The sequence below is a fragment of the Pseudophryne corroboree genome, chromosome 8 (assembly GCF_028390025.1).
Source record: "Pseudophryne corroboree isolate aPseCor3 chromosome 8, aPseCor3.hap2, whole genome shotgun sequence".
Lineage (NCBI taxonomy): Eukaryota > Metazoa > Chordata > Amphibia > Anura > Myobatrachidae > Pseudophryne > Pseudophryne corroboree.
The window spans coordinates 445,325,073-445,346,361 of NC_086451.1; the positions used below are offsets into that span (position 1 = coordinate 445,325,073).

At 47.4% G+C, this 21,289-nt stretch overlaps 1 protein-coding gene across 2 annotated transcripts in view; it reads left to right on the forward strand.

Annotated features, from left to right (window-relative positions):
• The window catches only part of TNXB (tenascin XB), a 148,725-nt gene that overhangs the window by 113,916 nt on the left and 13,520 nt on the right, over nucleotides 1-21,289 (forward strand). For both annotated transcript variants that reach the window (XM_063938154.1, XM_063938155.1), the window contains exons 20-21: nucleotides 8,041-8,173; nucleotides 19,997-20,148. In XM_063938154.1, the coding sequence (XP_063794224.1) occupies nucleotides 8,041-8,173; nucleotides 19,997-20,148 (285 nt within the window). The remainder of the gene's footprint in view (nucleotides 1-8,040; nucleotides 8,174-19,996; nucleotides 20,149-21,289) is intronic.

Consider the following 21,289-nt stretch of genomic DNA (forward strand, 5'->3'; position numbering starts at 1 on the left):
AAATTGCTCTACAGTCTTAGCCTCTACCACCTCTGATGGGAGGTTATTCCACTTATCCACTACCCTTTCTGTGAAGTAATTTTTCCTTAAATTTCCCCTGAACCTGCCTCCCTCCAGTTTCAGTGTATGTCCTTGAGTTCTAATACTTCTCTTCCTTTGAAAAATGTTTCCCTCCTGAACTTTGTTAAAACCTTTGGTATATTTGAAAGTTTCTATCATGTCCCCCCTTTCCCTTCTCTACTCCAAATTATACATGTTAAGATCGTTTAGCCTTTCTGGGTAAGTTTTGTTATATAGCCCATGCACCATTTTAGTTGCCCTTCTTTGTACACTCTCTAATGTATTTATATCCTTCTGGAGATATGGTCTCTAGAACTGGACACAGTATTCCAGGTGAGGCCGTACCAAAGATCTGTACAGTGGCATTATCACTTCTTTTTTCCTGCTACTGATTCCTCTCCCTATGCAACCAAGCATCTGACTTGCCTTTCTCATTGCTTTGTTGCATTGCTTTCCTGCCTTTAAGTCACTTAAAATAGTGACTCCTAAATCCATTTCCTCCTCAGTAGTTTCCATTATAGTACCCTTGATACTATATTTAGCCTTTGGGTTTTTGAGACCCAAGTGCATGATTTTGCATTTTTTTAGCATTAAACTGTGGTTGTCACGTTCTTGACCATTTTTCAAGCCTAGCTAGGTCATCAATAATTTGTTTTACCCCTCCTGGTGTGTCTACCCTGTTGCATATCTTTGTATCATCTGCAAAAAGGCATACTTTCCTTTAAATACCATTTGCAATGTCACCAACAAAGATATTAAAGAGAACTGGTCCAAGTTCAGATCCCTGGGGTACTCCACTGGTAACATTTCCCACCATAGATTGCACTCCATTTACTACAACTGTCTGTTTCCTATCCTGCAGCCAGGTTCTTATCCATTTAACTATTTTATAATCCACCCCCACGCTTTCAAGTTTATTTAGCAGTCTGCGATGTGGGACAGTGTCAAATGCCTTACTACAGTCTAGATATGCTACATCTACAGCTCCCCCTTGATCTATTATTTTCATCACAGAGTCAAAAAAGTCAATAAGATTTGTTTGGTAAGATCTCCCACCTGTAAATCCATGCTGTTTTGGATCCTGTAAGTTGTTTGAGTTAAGATATTCCACAACTCTTTCTTTTAATAGTTTTTTCATTACTTTCCCTACTACTGATGTAAGGCTTACTGGTCTGTAGTTACTTGCTTCTTCCTTGCTTCCGCTTTTGTACAGTGGAACTACATTTGCTCTTTTCCAGTCCTCTGGAATAGCACCTGTATTTAGTGACTGGTTAAATAATTCTGTTAATGGTGTCACCAGCACATCTTTTAGCTCTTTTAGTATCCTTGGGTGTATCCTATCTGGCCCCATTGATTTATCCACTTTTAGTTTTGAAAGTTCTGTTAGAACCTTCTCCTCTCTAAATGTAGTTTAATCTACCTTATTTTTATGAATGTCCTTGCAACTGAACTGTGACCCCTTCCCTTCTCCTTCTGTAGTAAATACTGAGCAAAGATAATTATTTAGGTAATCTGCTATTGCCTTGTCTCCCTCCACCAAATTCTCACTCTCTGTCTTAAGTCTTATTATTCCTCCATTTGATTTTCTCCTTTGATTTATATACTTAAAAAAAAACCAGTAACAGCTCAGATTTTGTAGGTCACGGGGCAATGCTGAAGGAGCGTCAGAATCCCCTAGCTAAAATACACAGGGTCGATAGGGATAAGCGAGGTCTATGCACTTAATGATACCCCAGAACCCATCGCATCACAAAGTGACAAAATGTCCAAGGCACGTGAACATCCGCCTTGTGTCAGCACTCAGCTATGGAGCGAGTGACAGCATAGGTTTTGCAGGCTACGGGGCAATGCTGAAGGAGCGTCACAATCCCCTAGCTAAAATACACAGGGTCGATAGGGTTAAGCGAGGTCTATGCACATAATGCTACCCCGACCCCATTGCATCGCAAAGGGGTATACTGTATTTACTAAGATTCGTAATTGTCGAGATTTGGAGGGAGATTAAACACAAAAGACATCGAATGTGTTCATTTGCAACTTTTTGTTTTTTTTACACCTCATTTACTATGCCGTCGCTCGCTCCATAGCTGAGTGCTGACACAAGGCGGGGGTTCATGTGCCTTGGACATTTTGTCACTTTGTGATGCGATGGGTCTGGTGTATCGTTATGTGCATAGACCTCGCTTATCCCTATCGACACTGTGCATTTTAGCTAGGGGATTCTGACGCTCCTTCAGCATTGGCCCGTTCTTTGAACATAGTATTTTCCACTGCCTCGCCCTACCCCCATCCCACTTTCCCCTTCCCCCCTGGGAGCCTGCACAGTTCATGCAGTAGACAGGTAGGGAGTTCCGATCAGGTTACAAGACAAGATTTATGTGAAACCTGTGTGCACCCTTCCATTGAATGTACCGTTTAACAAAGAAAAAAAATTATAATAAAGTGAATGTCACGGGAACACATTGGTGTTGGTTTATGCCTTAGGGACGCTCATACTTGTATTTCAAAAGCCCGTATTTTCCACCGCCTCCCCCTACCCTCATCGCCCTTCCCCTCTGGGAGCCTGCACAGGTCATGCAGTAGTCAGGGAGGGAGTTCAGGTCATGTGCAATACACAAACACCGACGATCTACAGTACTGTGTTGCTCAGTTAGTTGCGGCGGAATACACTAATTTATACTCATTACCTCTGTGCATTTGCATTTAGCGTAAAGAATCGCTCCTGCAGATTTACTCTGATTTATGTGAAACCTGTGTGCACCCTTCCATTGAATGTATTAGCATGAAAAAATAATAATATTAAAGTGAATGTCAAGGGAACACATAAAAAAACAAAACAAAGATGGCACTTTAGGACTCGAACCCGGGACTCTCAGCGTGGGAGGTGGTAGCCTTCATCGTTCGACCATGACACTTCATGAGAGATTTACAATTTCATGTGTAAAAGTACTGCAAATAGCGACCCCTCCACATTATGTCTTAGGGAACTCGGACGCTCATACTGTACATGTATTTCAAAAGCACGGTGTTAATGCATTGTACAAACTTCCTTTTACACAATTAGTTGCATCTCCATACACAATCTTGCGTCTGCATACACAAGTGTTTTAACATGTTCGTTTGTGTCTGTATAAACTATTTATTTATATTGAGAACTCTCACCGTCTGACCATTGGTCACCATCTATTAACATTACAGTCGTCACTGACCATTTGCCAGAGCTGTAGATCAATCCATCACTATGCGATCGAAAGTACTGGATTAGTGGAGCATGAGCCACCCAGTGGTGGAGATGTGTAATGCATGCTGAGTATCTAGAATCGCCTCAACGCGCCTGCCTGTGATTAAACTCAGCAAGCTAAGATATTGCCTTAGCGTGATTAAACGTCCGTCTAGGCGGAGAATAGGTCAAGATAAAGGTGGCTACATCTGTATGTGTATATATGTCTCATTTGTTCTTTTCTCTCTTTATATCTAATCCCTATGTCTACTGTCGTTCATGTATCTCCCATATCCATGTCTCCTGTCCTATTTGTCTCTCCCTTGTCCCTATCTACTGTCCTCTATGTATCTCCCATGTCCATGTCTCCTGTCCTCTATGTATCTCCCATGTCCATGTCTCCTGTCCTCTATGTATCTCCCATGCCCATGTCTTTTGTCCTCTATCTATCTCCCATGTCCATGTCTCCTGTCCTCTATGTATCTCCCAAATGAAATCCATATCTCCTGTCCTCTATGTATTTCCCATGTCCATGTCTCCTGTCCGCTATGTATCTCCCATTTCCATATCTCCTGTGCTCTATGTATCTCCTGTGTCCATGTCACTTGTCCTCTATGCATCTTCTGTGTCCATGTCTCCTGTCTTCTAAGTATCTCCTGTTCTTTATGTGTCTCCTGTGTCCATGTCTCCTGTCCTCTATGTATCTCTCACTTCCATGTCTCCTGTCCCCTATGTATCTCCCATGTCCATGTCTCCTGTCCTCTATGTATCTCTCATGTCCATGTCTCCTGTCCTCTCTGTATCTCCCATGTCCATGTCCCCTGTCTTCTATGTATCTCCCATGCCCATGTCTCTTGTCCTCTATGTTGCTCCCGTGTCCATGTCTCCTGTCCTCTATGTATCACCCATTTCCTTGTCTCCTGTCCTCTATGTATCTCCCATGTCCATGTCTGCTGTCCTCTATGTATCTCCCATGTCCATAACTCTTGTCCTCTATGTATTTCTAATTTCCATGTCTCCTGTCCTCTATGTATCTCCCATGTCCATGTCTCCTGTTCTCTATGTATCTCCCATGTCTATGTCTCCTGTCCTTTATGTTTCTTCTGTGTCCATGTCTCCTGTCCTCTATGTATCTCCCGTGTCCATGTCTCCTGTCCTCTATGTATCTCCCATGTCCATGTCTTCTGTTCTCTATGTATCTCCCATGTCTATGTCTCTTGTCCTCTATGTTTCTCCCATGTCCATGTCTCCTGTCATCTATGTTTCTTCTGTGTCCATCTCTCCTGTCCTCTATATTTCTCCCGTGTCCATGTCTCCTGTCCTCTATATATCTCCCATGTCCATGTCTGCTGTCCTCTATTTATCTCCCATGTCCATAACTCCTGTCCTCTATGTATTTCTAATTTCTATGTCTCCTGTCCTCTATGTATCTCCCATGTCCATATCTCCTGTTCTCTATGTATCTCCCATGTCTATGTCTCCTGTCCTCTATGTTTCTTCTGTGTCCATGTCTCCTGTCCTCTATGTATCTCCCGTGTCCATGTCTCCTGTCCTCTATGTATCTCTCATTTCCATGTCTCCTGTCCTCTATGTATCTCCCATGTCCATGTCTTCTGTTCTCTATATATCTCCCATGTCTATGTCTCTTGTCCTCTATGTTTCTCCCATGTCCATGTCTCCTGTCATCTATGTTTCTTCTGTGTCCATCTCTCCTGTCCTCTATGTATCTCCCGTGTCCATGTCTGCTGTCCTCTATTTATCTCCCATGTCCATAACTCTTGTCCTCTATGTATTTCTAATTTCCATGTCTCCTGTTCTCTATGTATCTCCCATGCCCATGTCTCTTGTCCTCTATGTTTCTCCTGTGTCCATCTCTCCTGTCCTCTATGTTTCTCCCATGTCCATGTCTCCTGTCCTCTATGTATCTCCCGTGTCCATGTCTCCTGTCCTCTATGTATCTCTCATTTCCATGTCTCCTGTACTCTATGTATCTCCCATGTCCATGTCTTCTGTTCTCTATGTATCTCCCATGTCTATGTCTCTTGTCATCTATGTTTCTCCCATGTCCATGTCTCCTGTCATCTATGTTTCTTTTGTGTCCATCTCTCCTGTCCTCTATGTTTCTCCCGTGTCCATGTCTGCTGTCCTCTATTTATCTCCCATATCCATAACTCTTGTCCTCTATGTATTTCTAATTTCCATGTCTCCTGTCCTCTATGTATCTCCCATGTCAATGTCTCCTGTTCTCTATGTATCTCCCATGTCTATGTCTCCTGTCCTCTATGTTTCTTCTGTGTCCATGTCTCCTGTCCTCTATGTATCTCCCGTGTCCATGTCTCCTGTCCTCTATGTATCTCTCATTTCCATGTCTCCTGTCCTCTATGTATCTCCCATGTCCATGTCTCTTGTCCTCTATGTTTCTCTCATGTCCATGTCTCCTGTCATCTATGTTTCTTCTGTGTCCATCTCTCCTGTCCTCTATGTTTCTCCCGTGTCCATGTCTCCTGTCCTCTATGTATCTCCCATGTCCAAGTCTGCTGTCCTCTATTTATCTCCCATGTCCATAACTCCTGTCCTCTATGTATTTCTAATTTCTATGCCTCCTGTCCTCTATGTATCTCCCATGTCCATATCTCCTGTTCTCTATGTATCTCCCATGTCTATGTCTCCTGTCCTCTGTTTCTTCTGTGTCCATGTCTCCTGTCCTCTATGTATCTCCCGTGTCCATGTCTCCTGTCCTCTATGTATCTCTCATTTCCATGTCTCCTGTCCTCTATGTATCTCCCATGTCCATGTCTTCTGTTCTCTATGTATCTCCCATGTCTATGTCTCTTGTCCTCTATGTTTCTCCCATGTCCATGTCTCCTGTAATCTATGTTTCTTTGTGTCCATATCTCCTGTCCTCTATGTTTCTCCCGTGTCCATGTCTGCTGTCCTCTATTTATCTCCCATGTCCATAACTCTTGTCCTCTATGTATTTCTAATTTCCATGTCTCCTGTTCTCTATGTATCTCCCATGCCCATGTCTCTTGTCCTCTATGTTTCTCCTGTGTCCATCTCTCCTGTCCTCTATGTTTCTCCCATGTCCATGTCTCCTGTCCTCTATGTATCTCCCGTGTCCATGTCTCCTATCCTCTATGTATCTCTCATTTCCATGTCTCCTGTCCTCTATGTATCTCCCATGTCCATGTCTTCTGTTCTCTATGTATCTCCCATGTCTATGTCTCTTGTCATCTATGTTTCTCCCATGTCCATGTCTCCTGTCATCTATGTTTCTTTTGTGTCCATCTCTCCTGTCCTCTATGTTTCTCCCGTGTCCATGTCTCCTGTCCTCTATGTTTCTCCCGTGTCCATGTCTGCTGTCCTCTATTTATCTCCCATATCCATAACTCTTGTCCTCTATGTATTTCTAATTTCCATGTCTCCTGTCCTCTATGTATCTCCCATGTCAATGTCTCCTGTTCTCTATGTATCTCCCATGTCTATGTCTCCTGTCCTCTATGTTTCTTCTGTGTCCATGTCTCCTGTCCTCTATGTATCTCCCGTGTCCATGTCTCCTGTCCTCTATGTATCTCTCATTTCCATGTCTCCTGTCCTCTATGTATCTCCCATGTCCATGTCTTCTGTTCTCTATGTATCTCCCATGTCTATGTCTCTTGTCCTCTATGTTTCTCTCATGTCCATGTCTCCTGTCATCTATGTTTCTTCTGTGTCCATCTCTCCTGTCCTCTATGTTTCTCCCGTGTCCATGTCTCCTGTCCTCTATGTATCTCCCATGTCCATGTCTGCTGTCCTCTATGTATCTCCCATGTCCATATCTCCTGTTCTCTATGTATCTCCCATGTCTATGTCTCCTGTCCTCTGTTTCTTCTGTGTCCATGTCTCCTGTCCTCTATGTATCTCCCATGTCTCCTGTCCTCTATGTATCTCCCATGTCCATATCTCCTGTTCTCTATGTATCTCCCATGTCTATGTCTCCTGTCCTCTGTTTCTTCTGTGTCCATGTCTCCTGTCCTCTATGTTTCTCCCATGTCCATGTCTCCTGTCCTCTATGTATCTCCCGTGTCCATGTCTCCTGTCCTCTATGTATCTCCCATGTCCATATCTCCTGTTCTCTATGTATCTCCCATGTCTATGTCTCCTGTCCTCTGTTTCTTCTGTGTCCATGTCTCCTGTCCTCTATGTTTCTCCCATGTCCATGTCTCCTGTCCTCTATGTATCTCCCGTGTCCATGTCTCCTGTCCTCTATGTATCTCTCATTTCCATGTCTCCTGTCCTCTATGTATCTCCCATGTCCATGTCTTCTGTTCTCTATGTATCTCCCATGTCTATGTCTCTTGTCCTCTATGTTTCTCCCATGTCCATGTCTCCTGTCATCTATGTTTCTTCTGTGTCCATCTCTCCTGTCCTCTATGTTTCTCCCGTGTCCATGTCTGCTGTCCTCTATTTATCTCCCATGTCCATAACTCTTGTCCTCTATGTATTTCTAATTTCCATGTCTCCTGTCCTCTATGTATCTCCCATGTCCATGTCTCCTGTTCTCTATGTATCTCCCATGCCCATGTCTCTTGTCCTCTATGTATCTCCCGTATCCATGTCTCCTGTCATCTGTATCTCCCATGTCTCCTGTATGTATCTCTTTCACCCCCATGTATTCCTCTCCTGTCCTCTCTCCTCTGTTTCCTAATTTAGTACCCTACTTAAACATCCTTTCGTCAGTACATGTGTATACAGTTGTCAGACATACGTTTCTCTTTTAGGAGATCCATCTGTTGCCCCATCTGTACTCCTTCACAATGAGCCAGCTCAATCCTATCACTCAGTATCGAGTTCAGCTCCACGCACTGCGTAATGGAGCCAGTTCTGCCCCTATCTCCACCTCTTTTACCACAGGTAAGTGACAGCGCAAGAACTTAGTCAGTGAGCTTGCTTGTCTAAAGTAGAAACTAGCGGCATGTTATTTCAATTGTATATTAAAGGTCCACTAAACCACAACAGAGAAATTGCTGAGCAGGATCCATGACTGTAAAATATATTGTTCTCTGTAACTCTAACAATTATTTCCAGATGGCAAAATGTGGCTTTATTTGATCTTAGAATTTATACATACAATATACATTATAGATATTTTTTTCAAATATGTCTACAATACCGTATAGTACAGTATTTATCATTATATTTGGTTCCACCGTTGTATTTGTGGATTATCCGTCTATCTAAATGATACTGAACCAGATGGGTCAAGTGACGAGTAGGTTTCACACAGCCCTAAGCTTTGTACAATATGTGCTATAAACTGGTGATTGTTATCTTCACAAGTCTTTCCCCCTCCATCCAACCTCCCCGGGTGCATACAGGGCCTTATTCAGGTGTGTGCCTGGACTAGCACCCCTCCCACCTGCCCCTAGATGATTTTAATGAGTATAGAACCTTGCATTTGCTGTAAACATATTAGAATGGGCACTATTATAGGTAAGTCCTGGATATATTTATATAATGTATCAGTATTAAGGATATTAGGGACCCACCTGATGAGGTCACTGTGACGTGCTAGGGGGGCCAGCATGTTTTATCCAAACATGTGCTAAGAACCTCAATTGTCCTCCATGTTACATTGTACAGTTGATTATAATTATCCTGGTTGTCCGTATTCTCGGGGCATTTTTTCTGCATTACTTGGAGTGCACCTGGAAAACACTCCCTTGTTGAAGTGTAATATGATGCCACAAACGGGTTCCCATAAGCCTTTACTTCATACTTGCCTACCTGACCCTCTCCATGAGGGAGAAAATGCTCTGTTCCTGGACAGTCCTGGTAATGTATGATTGCCATCACCTGTGGTGAAACACCTTTCTTATAAATTAACTAGCTCACCACAGGTGATGGCAATCATACATTACCAGGAAAGTCCAGGAACAGAGCATTTTCTCCCTCATGGAGAGGGTCAGGTAGGCAAATATGCTTTACTTCCCTGTACTGAAGTGTGCTTGCCACCATCTTGCACCTTGTAATCCACCTCCTAGCTATTAGTAATGTAAAAGCTGCCCCATGCATTAAGCTGCCCCGGGCAAGTACCTAGTTAGCCTACACAATGAATGTGGGCAACGTGTTAGTTTAGCACTGTGTGGTACAGTCAGCGTACAGCATTTCCAGTCTGTAGATATGACTTGCAGACAATCACCATAGTCACCAGTAGCGGATCTTGCCACGGGCACCGAGGGCGCCGCACCATGGCAAGATCCGCTGCTGCTGTACCCCCGCTGCCCGGTCTGTCCCGCTGCCCCCCGCTGTGAAGGGAACCAGACGCTATGCGTTTAGTTTCCCTTTGTGGAGAGGACCTTTGCTGTGCGGTGCGCGATGACGTCATCGCGCACCACACAGCAAAGGTCCTCTCCACAAAGGGAAACTAGACGCGCGTCTAGTTTCCCTTCGTGGAGAGGACCTTTGCTGTGCGGTGCGCGATGACGTCATTGCGCACCGCACATCATTTCAGCGGCGCTACTACTGTACAGGGGGCGTAACTGACCACGCCCCCTGTATGAAGCCACGCATACATTGCCCGCCCGGGGTGCTGAAAGCGCTCGAACCGGCCCTGATAGTCACTACCAAATGCTCGCAGCTGCCTTCCAAATAAACACAACATATGTAAACTATGTGTTATTTATTACCCTTTCCTCATCTACATTTATCTTCCTAGAGTCCAAAAGCCTGATCTTGCTGACTCCGTACATTATGGAGATGTCTTGGCAGGCTAAACAAGGATTATTATTATCAGGCTCCACTGGTCTACTGGGGCCGTTCCGGGCAGCCGCAGAAATATGATTAATTATCTTATGTTAATGCGAGATTCCGTAGTTGTAATGTGTGGGTTTGTGCTTCTGGAGGTTGCGGGAGACTCATGAATTTTAGGGTAGTCACCTGTACCCCTGGAAAGAGTTGGCAGATCTCCCACATCCCGTCTGCTTCCTAGTGGAGCAGGCAGGATGGGGAGAAAATCACCAAAACCGTATGGAGGAGGTGGGGCTTAATACCATTAAGCCCCTCCCCTTGTCATTGGACCTGCAAATCGAGGCATTTTCCGTGTGTGTGTGGGAAGGGGGGTCTTAAGAATAATGTTCTCTTTTACATCATGCGAACGGCCGGGTGCGTGTGCGTCACTTACCTGCAGAAGAGATGGCACCAGGGTGCACTATGGGAAGAAGGCAAACCGGGGGGAGGCAGTGTGATGCTCTGGGCAACGTTCTGCTGGAAAACCTGGGGATCTGGCATTCATGTGAAGGTTTCTTTGACATGTACGACCTACCTAAACATTAGTGCAGACCAAGTACACCGCTTCACAGCAATGCTGTACCCTGATGACAGTGGCCCCCATCCGATGACAGTGGCCCCCATCCCCCGTCCTCAATTCTTCATCCTGAATTGTTCCAGCGATTATATAATTTTTTTATTTTTTTCAAAGTTTTCATTTATAAGATGATCATTTATTTAATCCTGTATGTCAACAAAGCAGGCAGATAGCGCAAACATGTCATCAGTTGCGATCATAATTGCTAAGCGGCAGAATAATTTGCATATATATCTCCCAGAGCCTGCCTGTGATTGCTGAGCCAAACCGCCGACAATGGAATGTGCGATGCAAAAACGCTGTCAAAGTAATGAAACATTTATATAAGTATTTATAAATATTATAACAACCCCAATTATACATAATACAACAGTTACTGTCGCCAAACTTTCATTTATTCTGTTTGGGAGTTTTTTTTGCCAAGGACAAAATGCTAAGTCTGGGCTGAAAAAGTCATTTTTTTTTTTATTTTTTTTTATAAGTCTTTGATTTTGTTTTTAATTAGACTGTTTATAACATCAGAGAGAATCAGATAAATATTTGTTTTATAAGGGAAGGTTCTTTGAACAACAATTGCAGTAAAATATTACGGGAAATGACAGGGGGGGGGGGGGGGCGTTGCTGGGCTCTGGCGGCACGCGCGTTATTAGTGGCTGCGACCGTACTGGTAATTGGGGTTTTATTGTATCTGGATTTCTTTTGGGTATATATCAAATAAGTCGCTATATATATTTAATGCAAACCCAGAACAAGCATTTAATGACTCTATACACTGGGGTAAATTTACTAAGGTGGGAGCTTTTTAGAACTGGTGATGTTGCTCACAGCAACCAATCCGATTCTACTTAACATTTATCTAGTTGCTCCTAGAAGATAATAGATAGAATTATGATTGGTTGCTACGGGCAACATCACTTCTAAAAACCTGCACTTTAGTAAACAGCCTCTTTCATATTCCAGCGCATATAATGCAACTATTTGATATTGATATCTATCAAAAGCTGGTATTACGGAGGTATTTAATAGTCAGTCTTGGTGCAGGGAGCTGATTTGTGAGGCAGACATACTTTATTTTTGATGAGCCTAATTGTAGAAGCGGGCAGGATGAGATTAGACCTGGGATTTTGTCTCTGTATAGAGGCCGCTGGGCTAAGTGATGCAAATTTGCATCATTTAGCCCCACCCCACGGACCCGTGAATCGCGGCATTTTGCCCTGACAGGAGCGAGGCTTAGCAATGAGACAGATTTTGCCCCAACACTATTTTGCCCCATTCATGAGCCAATCAAAGCTTGCGGTCCGGCAGCCAATCAGGAGCCACAGCTGCCGGTCTGTGAGCTCTGACTGGCTAACGAACTGGCGTCACATTAGAGATACACGCCGCCGCCAGAGACCGGACTGAACACTTAGGGGCAGGAGAGACGCACACTGCGCTCTCCTCCCCTCACACACAGCAGAGCAGGGGCTGCAAGCATGGCGGTCGGGCCGGCGGTACTCCGTACCGGCTGGCAATTTGTTACCGGTACGCAGTACCGCCCCGTGCAGCCATGGTTGCAGCACTGGTTACAGTGTAATAGGTACAAGCTGGTTGGTTGCCACGGGCAACTTCTCCACTGCCCCATTTCTCCACTATTTGCTGCTTAATACATACATGTTTTGGGGCAAAAATTCCTTAAAACCGCATGTCAGCATTTTGACATGTCGGCATTCTCACAGTCGGCATTCTGCACACGTCGGAATTTTGAACATGTCGGCATAATGAATGTCGGTATTTTTACCGTGTCAGTATTTTGACTGTCAGTCAATGGTTTTGGGATTATGACCGTCGGTACTGTGTCTGTCAGTAAATCAACTTCTACCCATTATTGGCACATCCTAAGCACAATGTCTGCTTGTAAATGACTTCGCTCCAGCTGTAATATTTCCTCTTTCAACATCTGCAAAGCTGAATTTTGCATGGTAAACCCGAGTGCTGTCTCCTTGTGCAATCAATAACTTTTTGACAAACAGAAAAAAATGTCTGTAACAATTTCAAATTCCTGAAGCTCCATCTTGCAAGTTTTAGAGGAGCCGGTCCAGAATGTTTGACATCTGATCCATATCAGTGGTGTCACGGCAGCTTAGCTCTGCTGACAAACGCGACGCACCCTCCAAAACACTTAGGAGGGAGATTACTTTGAAATGAAATAACTGTTCATCTACGTTATGTTTCACTGCGTTCCAAGATATAATTGTTCTATTGCTAAGAGGGATGCTGATGTCTTTTAATCCCTGTAAAACCTTGTAATGTTTTCTCCAACTCTTCCACACGTTCCCCAGTTTGTTTTGCTATGGAGAATTCGTGTTATCCCCAAACCACATTGGTGCTCTAAACATTTATACAGAAGGCTGCAGTATCGTAATCGTCATCAATTAGCACAATATTGCACTGCGGGGGTAATTCTGAGTTGATCGCAGCAGGAATTTTGTTAGCAGTTGGGCAAAACCATGTGCACTGCAGGGGTGGTAGATGTAACATGTGCAGAGAGAGTTAGATTTGGGTGTGGTGTGTTCAATCTGCAATCTAAGTTGCAGTGGAAAAATAAAGCAGCCAGTATTTACCCTGCACAGAAACAAAATAAACCACCCAAATCTAACTCTCTCTGCACATGTTACATCTGCCCCACCTGCAGTGCACATGGTTTTGCCCAACTGCTAACAAAGTTCCTGCTGTGATCAACTCAGAATTACCCCCTGCATACGGTCTGATAATAAACATCATTCTCAAACTGTTTCTTAATTGCCAGTATAATTTTAGGGCGCGTTTTTTGCACTCAGAATATGTATTATACTAAGCATTAAACCATAGGCTCTCATTCAGACCTGGATGTAGCCGCGTAGTCGCTCGCAGCGGCCGCATCCAGGTGGTCTGCGCATGCGCACCGGCCGTTGTGCGCGACCTTACACATTGTGCCCACATCCAGGAAGGAAGCGGCCACAGTGTGATTGACAGTGGCGGCCGTTGGGGGGAGCATTGTCGCTACATTGAGGGGCGAGGCGTACCGAACGGGGGCATGCCGGAAACGTTTTCGGGGCGGCTGTGTGACATCACACACAGCCGCTCTGGAAAGAAAATGGCCACTGACTGCACTGCCAGTGGCCAACCTTAGTTCCGAGGCTTCAACAGTCTAATTGCCCGCAGGATGTGCCGAGATGAACGCAGATCTGGCTGCATTTGCAGCGATCTGCGTTCATCACTGAATAAGGTCCATAGACAGGGAGTGTCAGGGAGAGAGCAGAGGTGAGGCAGTTGTGAGCTGGGGATACAGGGAGTGTCAGGGAGAGAGCAGAGGTGAGGCAGATATGAGCTGGGAATACAGGGAGTGTCAGGGAGAGAGCAGAGGTGAGGCAGCCGTGAGCTGGGTATACAGGGAGTGTCAGAGAGAGAGCAGAGGTGAGGCAGATATGAGCTGGGAATACAGGGAGTGTCAGAGAGAGAGCAGAGGTGAGGCAGCTGTGAGCTGGGAATACAGGGATGTCAGGGAGAGAGCAGAGGTGAGGCAGATATGAGCTGGGAATACAGGGAGTGTCAGGGTGAGAGCAGAGGTGAGGCAGCTGTGAGCTGGGAATACAGGGAGTGTCAGGGAGAGAGCAGAGGTGAGGCAGCTGTGAGCTGGGGCTACAGGGAGTGTCAGGGAGAGAGCAGAGGTGAGGCAGATATGAGCTGGGAATACAGGGAGTGTCAGGGAGAGAGCAGAGGTGAGGCAGCCGTGAGCTGGGTATACAGGGAGTGTCAGAGAGAGAGCAGAGGTGAGGCAGATATGAGCTGGGAATACAGGGAGAGAGCAGAGGTGAGGCAGCTGTGAGCTGGGAATACAGGGATGTCAGGGAGAGAGCAGAGGCGAGGCAGCTGTGAGCTGGGGATACAGGGACTGTCAGGGAGAGAGCAGAGGTGAGGCAGCTGTGAGCTGGGAATATGGGAGTGTCAGAGAGAGAGCAGAGGTGAGGCAGCTGTGAGCTGGGCAGTGCTGCAAGTGTGGTGGTACGGGGCGGGACTGTGTACCGGTAAGAAATTCCCAGCCGGTACGAAGTACCGCCGAGCCGCCATTTTGCAGACATCGGGTGTCTGAGAGAGTATGCGCATCTCTTGCCTGCCTGGCCAGTGAGTCCGGACTCACAGTGAGCTGGGAATACAGGGAGTGTCAGGGAGAGAGCAGAGGTGAGGCAGCTGTGTGCTGGGAATACAGGGAGAGAGCAGAGGTGAGGCAGCTGTGAGCTGGGAATACCGGGATGTCAGGGAGAGAGCAGAGGTGAGGCAGCTGTGAGCTGGTAATACAGGGACTGTCAGGGAGAGAGCAGAGGTGACGCAGCTGTGAGCTGGGGATACAGGGAGTGTCAGAGAGAGAGCAGAGGTGAGGCAGATATGAGCTGGGAATACAGGGAGTGTCAGAGAGAGAGCAGAGGTGAGGCAGCTGTGAGCTGGGAATACAGGGATGTCAGGGAGAGAGCAGAGGTGAGGCAGATATGAGCTGGGAATACAGGGAGTGTCAGGGTGAGAGCAGAGGTGAGGCAGCTGTGAGCTGGGAATACAGGGAGTGTCAGGGAGAGAGCAGAGGTGAGGCAGCTGTGAGCTGGGGCTACAGGGAGTGTCAGGGAGAGAGCAGAGGTGAGGCAGATATGAGCTGGGAATACAGGGAGTGTCAGGGAGAGAGCAGAGGTGAGGCAGCCGTGAGCTGGGTATACAGGGAGTGTCAGAGAGAGAGCAGAGGTGAGGCAGATATGAGCTGGGAATACAGGGAGAGAGCAGAGGTGAGGCAGCTGTGAGCTGGGAATACAGGGATGTCAGGGAGAGAGCAGAGGCGAGGCAGCTGTGAGCTGGGGATACAGGGACTGTCAGGGAGAGAGCAGAGGTGAGGCAGCTGTGAGCTGGGAATATGGGAGTGTCAGAGAGAGAGCAGAGGTGAGGCAGCTGTGAGCTGGGCAGTGCTGCAAGTGTGGTGGTACGGGGCGGGACTGTGTACCGGTAAGAAATTCCCAGCCGGTACGAAGTACCGCCGAGCCGCCATTTTGCAGACATCGGGTGTCGGAGAGAGTATGCGCGCATCTCTTGCCTGCCTGGCCAGTGAGTCCGGACTCACAGTGAGCTGGGAATACAGGGAGTGTCAGGGAGAGAGCAGAGGTGAGGCAGCTGTGTGCTGGGAATACAGGGAGAGAGCAGAGGTGAGGCAGCTGTGAGCTGGGAATACCGGGATGTCAGGGAGAGAGCAGAGGTGAGGCAGCTGTGAGCTGGTAATACAGGGACTGTCAGGGAGAGAGCAGAGGTGACGCAGCTGTGAGCTGGGGATACAGGGAGTGTCAGAGAGAGAGCAGAGGTGAGGCAGATATGAGCTGGGAATACAGGGAGTGTCAGAGAGAGAGCAGAGGTGAGGCAGCTGTGAGCTGGGAATACAGGGATGTCAGGGAGAGAGCAGAGGTGAGGCAGATATGAGCTGGGAATACAGGGAGTGTCAGGGTGAGAGCAGAGGTGAGGCAGCTGTGAGCTGGGAATACAGGGAGTGTCAGGGAGAGAGCAGAGGTGAGGCAGCTGTGAGCTGGGGCTACAGGGAGTGTCAGGGAGAGAGCAGAGGTGAGGCAGATATGAGCTGGGAATACAGGGAGTGTCAGGGAGAGAGCAGAGGTGAGGCAGCCGTGAGCTGGGTATACAGGGAGTGTCAGAGAGAGAGCAGAGGTGAGGCAGATATGAGCTGGGAATACAGGGAGTGTCAGGGAGAGAGCAGAGGTGAGGCAGCTGTGAGCTGGGAATACAGGGATGTCAGGGAGAGAGCAGAGGCGAGGCAGCTGTGAGCTGGGGATACAGGGACTGTCAGGGAGAGAGCAGAGGTGAGGCAGCTGTGAGCTGGGAATATGGGAGTGTCAGAAAGAGAGCAGAGGTGAGGCAGCTGTGAGCTGGGCAGTGCTGCAAGTGTGGTGGTACGGGGCGGGACTGTGTACCGGTAAGAAATTCCCAGCCGGTACGAAGTACCGCCGAGCCGCCATTTTGCAGACATCGGGTGTCGGAGAGAGTATGCGCATCTCTTGCCTGCCTGGCCAGTGAGTCCGGACTCACAGTGAGCTGGGAATACAGGGAGTGTCAGGGAGAGAGCAGAGGTGAGGCAGCTGTGTGCTGGGAATACAGGGAGAGAGCAGAGGTGAGGCAGCTAAGAGCTGGGAATACCGGGATGTCAGGGAGAGAGCAGAGGTGAGGCAGCTGTCAGCTGGTAATACAGGGACTGTCAGGGAGAGAGCAGAGGTGACGCAGCTGTGAGCTGGGAATACCGGGATGTCAGGGAGAGAGCAGAGGTGATGCAGCTGCGAGCTGGGGATATAGGGAGTGTCAGGGAGAACAGAGGTGAGGCAGCTGTGAGCTGGGAATACAGGGAGTGTCAGGGAGAGAGCAGAGGTGAGGCAGCTGTGAGCTGGGGATATAGGGAGTGTCAGGGAGAGAGCAGAGGTGAGGCAGATATGAGCTGGGAATACAGGGAGTGTCAGGGAGAGAGCAGAGGTGAGGCAGCTGTGAGCTGGGAATACAGGGAGTGTCAGGGAGAGAGTAAAGGTGAGGCAGCTGTGAGCTGGGAATACAGGGAGTGTCAGGGAGACCAGAGGTGAGGCAGCTGTGAGCTGGGGATACAGGGAGTGTTAGGGAGAGAGCAGAGGTGAGGCAGCTGTGAGCTGGGGATACAGGGAGTGTCAGGGAGAGAGCAGAAGTGAGGCAGCTGTGAGCTGGGAATACAGGGAGTGTCAGGGAGAGAGCAGAGGTGAGGCAGCTGTGAGCTGGGGATACAGGGAGTGTCAGGGAGAGAGCAGAGGTGAGGCAGCTGTGAGCTGGGAATACAGGGAGTGTCAGGGAGAGAGCAGAGGTGAGGCAGCTGTGAGCTGGGGATATAGGGAGTGTCAGGGAGAGCAGAGGTGAGGCAGCTGTGAGCTGGGGATACAGGGACTGTCAGGGAGAGAGCAGAAGTGAGGCAGCTGTGAGCTGGGAATACAGGGAGTGTCAGGGAGAGAGCAGAGGTGAGGCAGCTGTGAGCTAGGAATACAGGGAGTGTCAGGGAGAGAGTAGAGGTGAGGCAGCTGTGAGCTGGGGATACAGGGACTGTCAGGGAGAGAGCAGAGATGAGGCAGCTGTGAGCTGGGGATACAAGGAGTGTCAGGGAGAGAGCAGAAGTGAGGCGGCTGTGAGCTGGGAATACAGGGAGTGTCAGGGAGAGAGCAGAGGTGAGGCAGCTGTGAGCTGGGAATACAGGGAGTGTCAGGGAGAGAGCAGAGGTGAGGCAGCTGTGAGCTGGGAATACAGGGAGTGTCAGGGAGAGAGCAGAGGTGAGGCAGCTGTGAGCTGGGAATACAGGGAGTGTCAGGGAGAGAGTAGAGGGGAGGCAGCTGTGAGCTGGGGATACAGGGAGTGTCAGGGAGAGAGCAGAGGTGAGGCAGCTGTGAGCTGGGAATACAGGGAGTGTCAGGGAGAGAGCAGAGGTGAGGCAGCTGTGAGCTGGGGATATAGGGAGTGTCAGGGAGAGAGCAGAAGTGAGGCAGATATGAGCTGGGAATATAGGGAGTGTCAGGGAGAGAGCAGAGGTGAGGCAGCTGTGAGCTGGGAATACAGGGAGTGTCAGGGAGACTGCACAAAACCTATGGCAGGTGTTATTTCTCCATCTGAACATGGCCCTCTGGGAGGGGACAACCAGGTCAGCACAGCGGGAGGCGGTGTGAGGGCATAGCTTGAAATAAAGAGCGGTGCGGGGGGGGGGGGGGAGGATTATGCGGCAGGAGGGGGTAGCAAGGCTATATGAGCATGCCATCATGGCCACGCCCCACTGCTATGCGATGCTGAGATTGCCAGCACTGTACCGTGGGGGGCTACGATGACGTGATTCAGCGCAACTCGCGTCATCAACGCCCAGGTCAGCTCACTTCACCCGGCTCCGGAAGAATTGCCCACTCTGAGTCCCCACATAGTCTGAGTTGTTGCTCCTAGCAACCGTTCAGACTATCACTTTCTAGAATGCAATAGGGAATTGAGAGTTAGAATCTGGTTGGTTGCTTTTAGCAACAGTACCTCCTCTTTCTTTTAGAAGCTCCAGTAAATGTCGTCGTCCCCCCTTGTCTGTTTTTTTTTAAAGTCTAGAAGGACTGGGCATTCAGGCCTGGGATAGATATTAGTGTTCTTGGACAATAGAGACATTTTCATCACAGTTACTGAAATAAATCAGCAATCACCTCATAGTTTTGAAGCAAATGTAAGTGCACACATTAATTCATGGTGAGTACATACTCCAGGGGCAGAATTCAGTGATTACCTTCCAGAACAACAGTCGCTTTGGATGGCATCCACACACAGACATAACTCAGACCGGATGTCTTCCAGAGGCTTGTACTAATCTAGGCGGGTTGGAGAAGTCCGATCTCATGGGCTCACAAACTATAAACTATAGATTCCAGATGAGCAAGAGCTGAATGTGTTTACTCACACTGTAAGGGCTTAAGTGATTTTGTAAAACAAAAGTATTGGTAAACATGCCCTTAAAATGTACCTGCAAGGGCCGCTGTTTGTGTGCCTCGTGCCTCATGCCTCAGTCACGCCAGACTGCATTCTCTAAAATATTGGTTTTGCCCAAAACATGGCCGCCTCCGCAACATACTGTATAGCAGATAGGGACACTATAAGGACCACAAAATATTTCCCTGTTTTTGTATGTAACATTTGCAAATTAAAAGCTCCTTTATCCAGTTGTATTTCCAGTGCGTTTCAAATGCATTTGTACCACTAGGCAAACGCATGGAGAGATGTGGGAATGTAAATCTGTTCTATTCATTTGTATACGTACCTACGCTGCGTTGCAGCGGCTTATTTCAGAACGCTACTTGTTCCATTTTGCGGCGATTGGCGCAATTCAGCGCATTTAAATCTATTCAGTGGTATCTAAAACACTAGTGAATGAATTGCTGCAGGGCACGTGACCAAAAGTACAGCGTTATGTGCAGAAAAAGTAAAGATAATAGTCTATGTGGTCTATTTACTAAGCCTTGGAGAGAAAGTGGAGAGAGATAAAGTACCAGCCAACCAGCTCCTAACTGCCATGTTACTGGCTGTGTCTGGAAAATGACAGGAGCTGGTTGGTACCTTGGGGGGTAATGTAATAGGGTGGGAGAATAAGAAAGTGAGAGATTTTGTGAGAGTTCTCCTGTTTTGTTTATTTTTTAAAGTGGCAATCATTTACATGCCAACATTAACCAGGTTTTACCATGTAAATGATCGCCACTTTAAAAAATCAGAACTCTCACAAAATCTCTCACTTTCAGATTCTTACACCGTATTACACATGCACATCATCATCAGATCAATGTGTATTAAACCCTCAGGCCGTCTAAGGTTCCCATATCCTCGGGACTGTTGGGAGCAGCGGATGAATGGAGAGGTGCAGAACGGAACCTTCTCCATATATCTCAGCGGCGACAAGGAGAAGACGCTGACAGTATATTGTGATATGGAGACGGATGGCGGCGGCTGGATTGTGAGTATGGCTACTTAGTGGTAAGAATTGCTGAATAAATGTCAGGAGCATAGTACACATTTAGGGGGATACTTATCAAAGTTTGCAGAGATAAAGTAGAGAGAGAGATAACGTACCAACCAATCAGCTCCTAGCTGCCATGCTATAGACTGTGTTTGAAAAATGGCAGTTTGGAGCTGGTGGGTTGGTACTTTATCTCTCACCAATCTTTGATAAATCTCCACCCTTAGTACTGTTTCCTGCGCCTCGAGATTTTGCTCATTCACACAGCCAAGACTGCGCAACAGCTGTTTCCTTCCCCTGTGCACACTGCTCCTCCAGGGCAAATAGCAATCTCCTGCTTGTACCAATACGCACATTAGGGGGCGCTCTGACTGGCACCTCTAGAGTGAGTAACACAATATTGTACAGACTTTAATTCCTGCAGCCTAGGAGATTTCGGGGCTGATGTATCAAGCAGTGAAAGGAGTAGACAAGTCGACATTTGCCTTGCTGATTGGTTGCTATGGGCAACTTCTCCACTGTTTTTACTGCTTGGTGCATCAACCCCTTAGGAACTTCCCAGATAATTCCAAAGATATACTGTAAGTACAACCATGTGTATGACCTCCAGCGCTAGAACAGGGATCCCAATGATGGAAGATACCAGCTATTACCCGCAATGTGTGAACACTGGTAATATTAAGGGTCGGGCCGAATTTCCTTTAGCCCGGACCAGCAGAGATTGGCCGTGGCCCGTACACATATCGTTCCGCCCTTCTTTACACTGCACTGGGTCACTGGCGATATCTTCTGTCAGCCCTGCAGCAGGGCCTTCGTTGCTAACGACCCGCGGGAGCGCGCAATCATGCATACACACCGCACGATGTAGACCAGGGATGGGGAACCTTTGGCACTCCAGCTGTTGTTGAACTACGCATCCCAGCATGCCCTGCTACAGTTAGTTTTGCTATTTGGCCATGCTAAAACTGTAGCAGGGCATGCTGGGATGTGTAGTTCAACAACAACTGCAGCGCCAAGGTTCCCCATCACTGAACTGTAGATGATTTGTCGTTACATAACGGCAGCGTGAGGGTGTGTATCCGGCGGAGAAAAGGAATAGATTTCCATCTGAAATTCATCCAGCCCTACTCAGATCCCT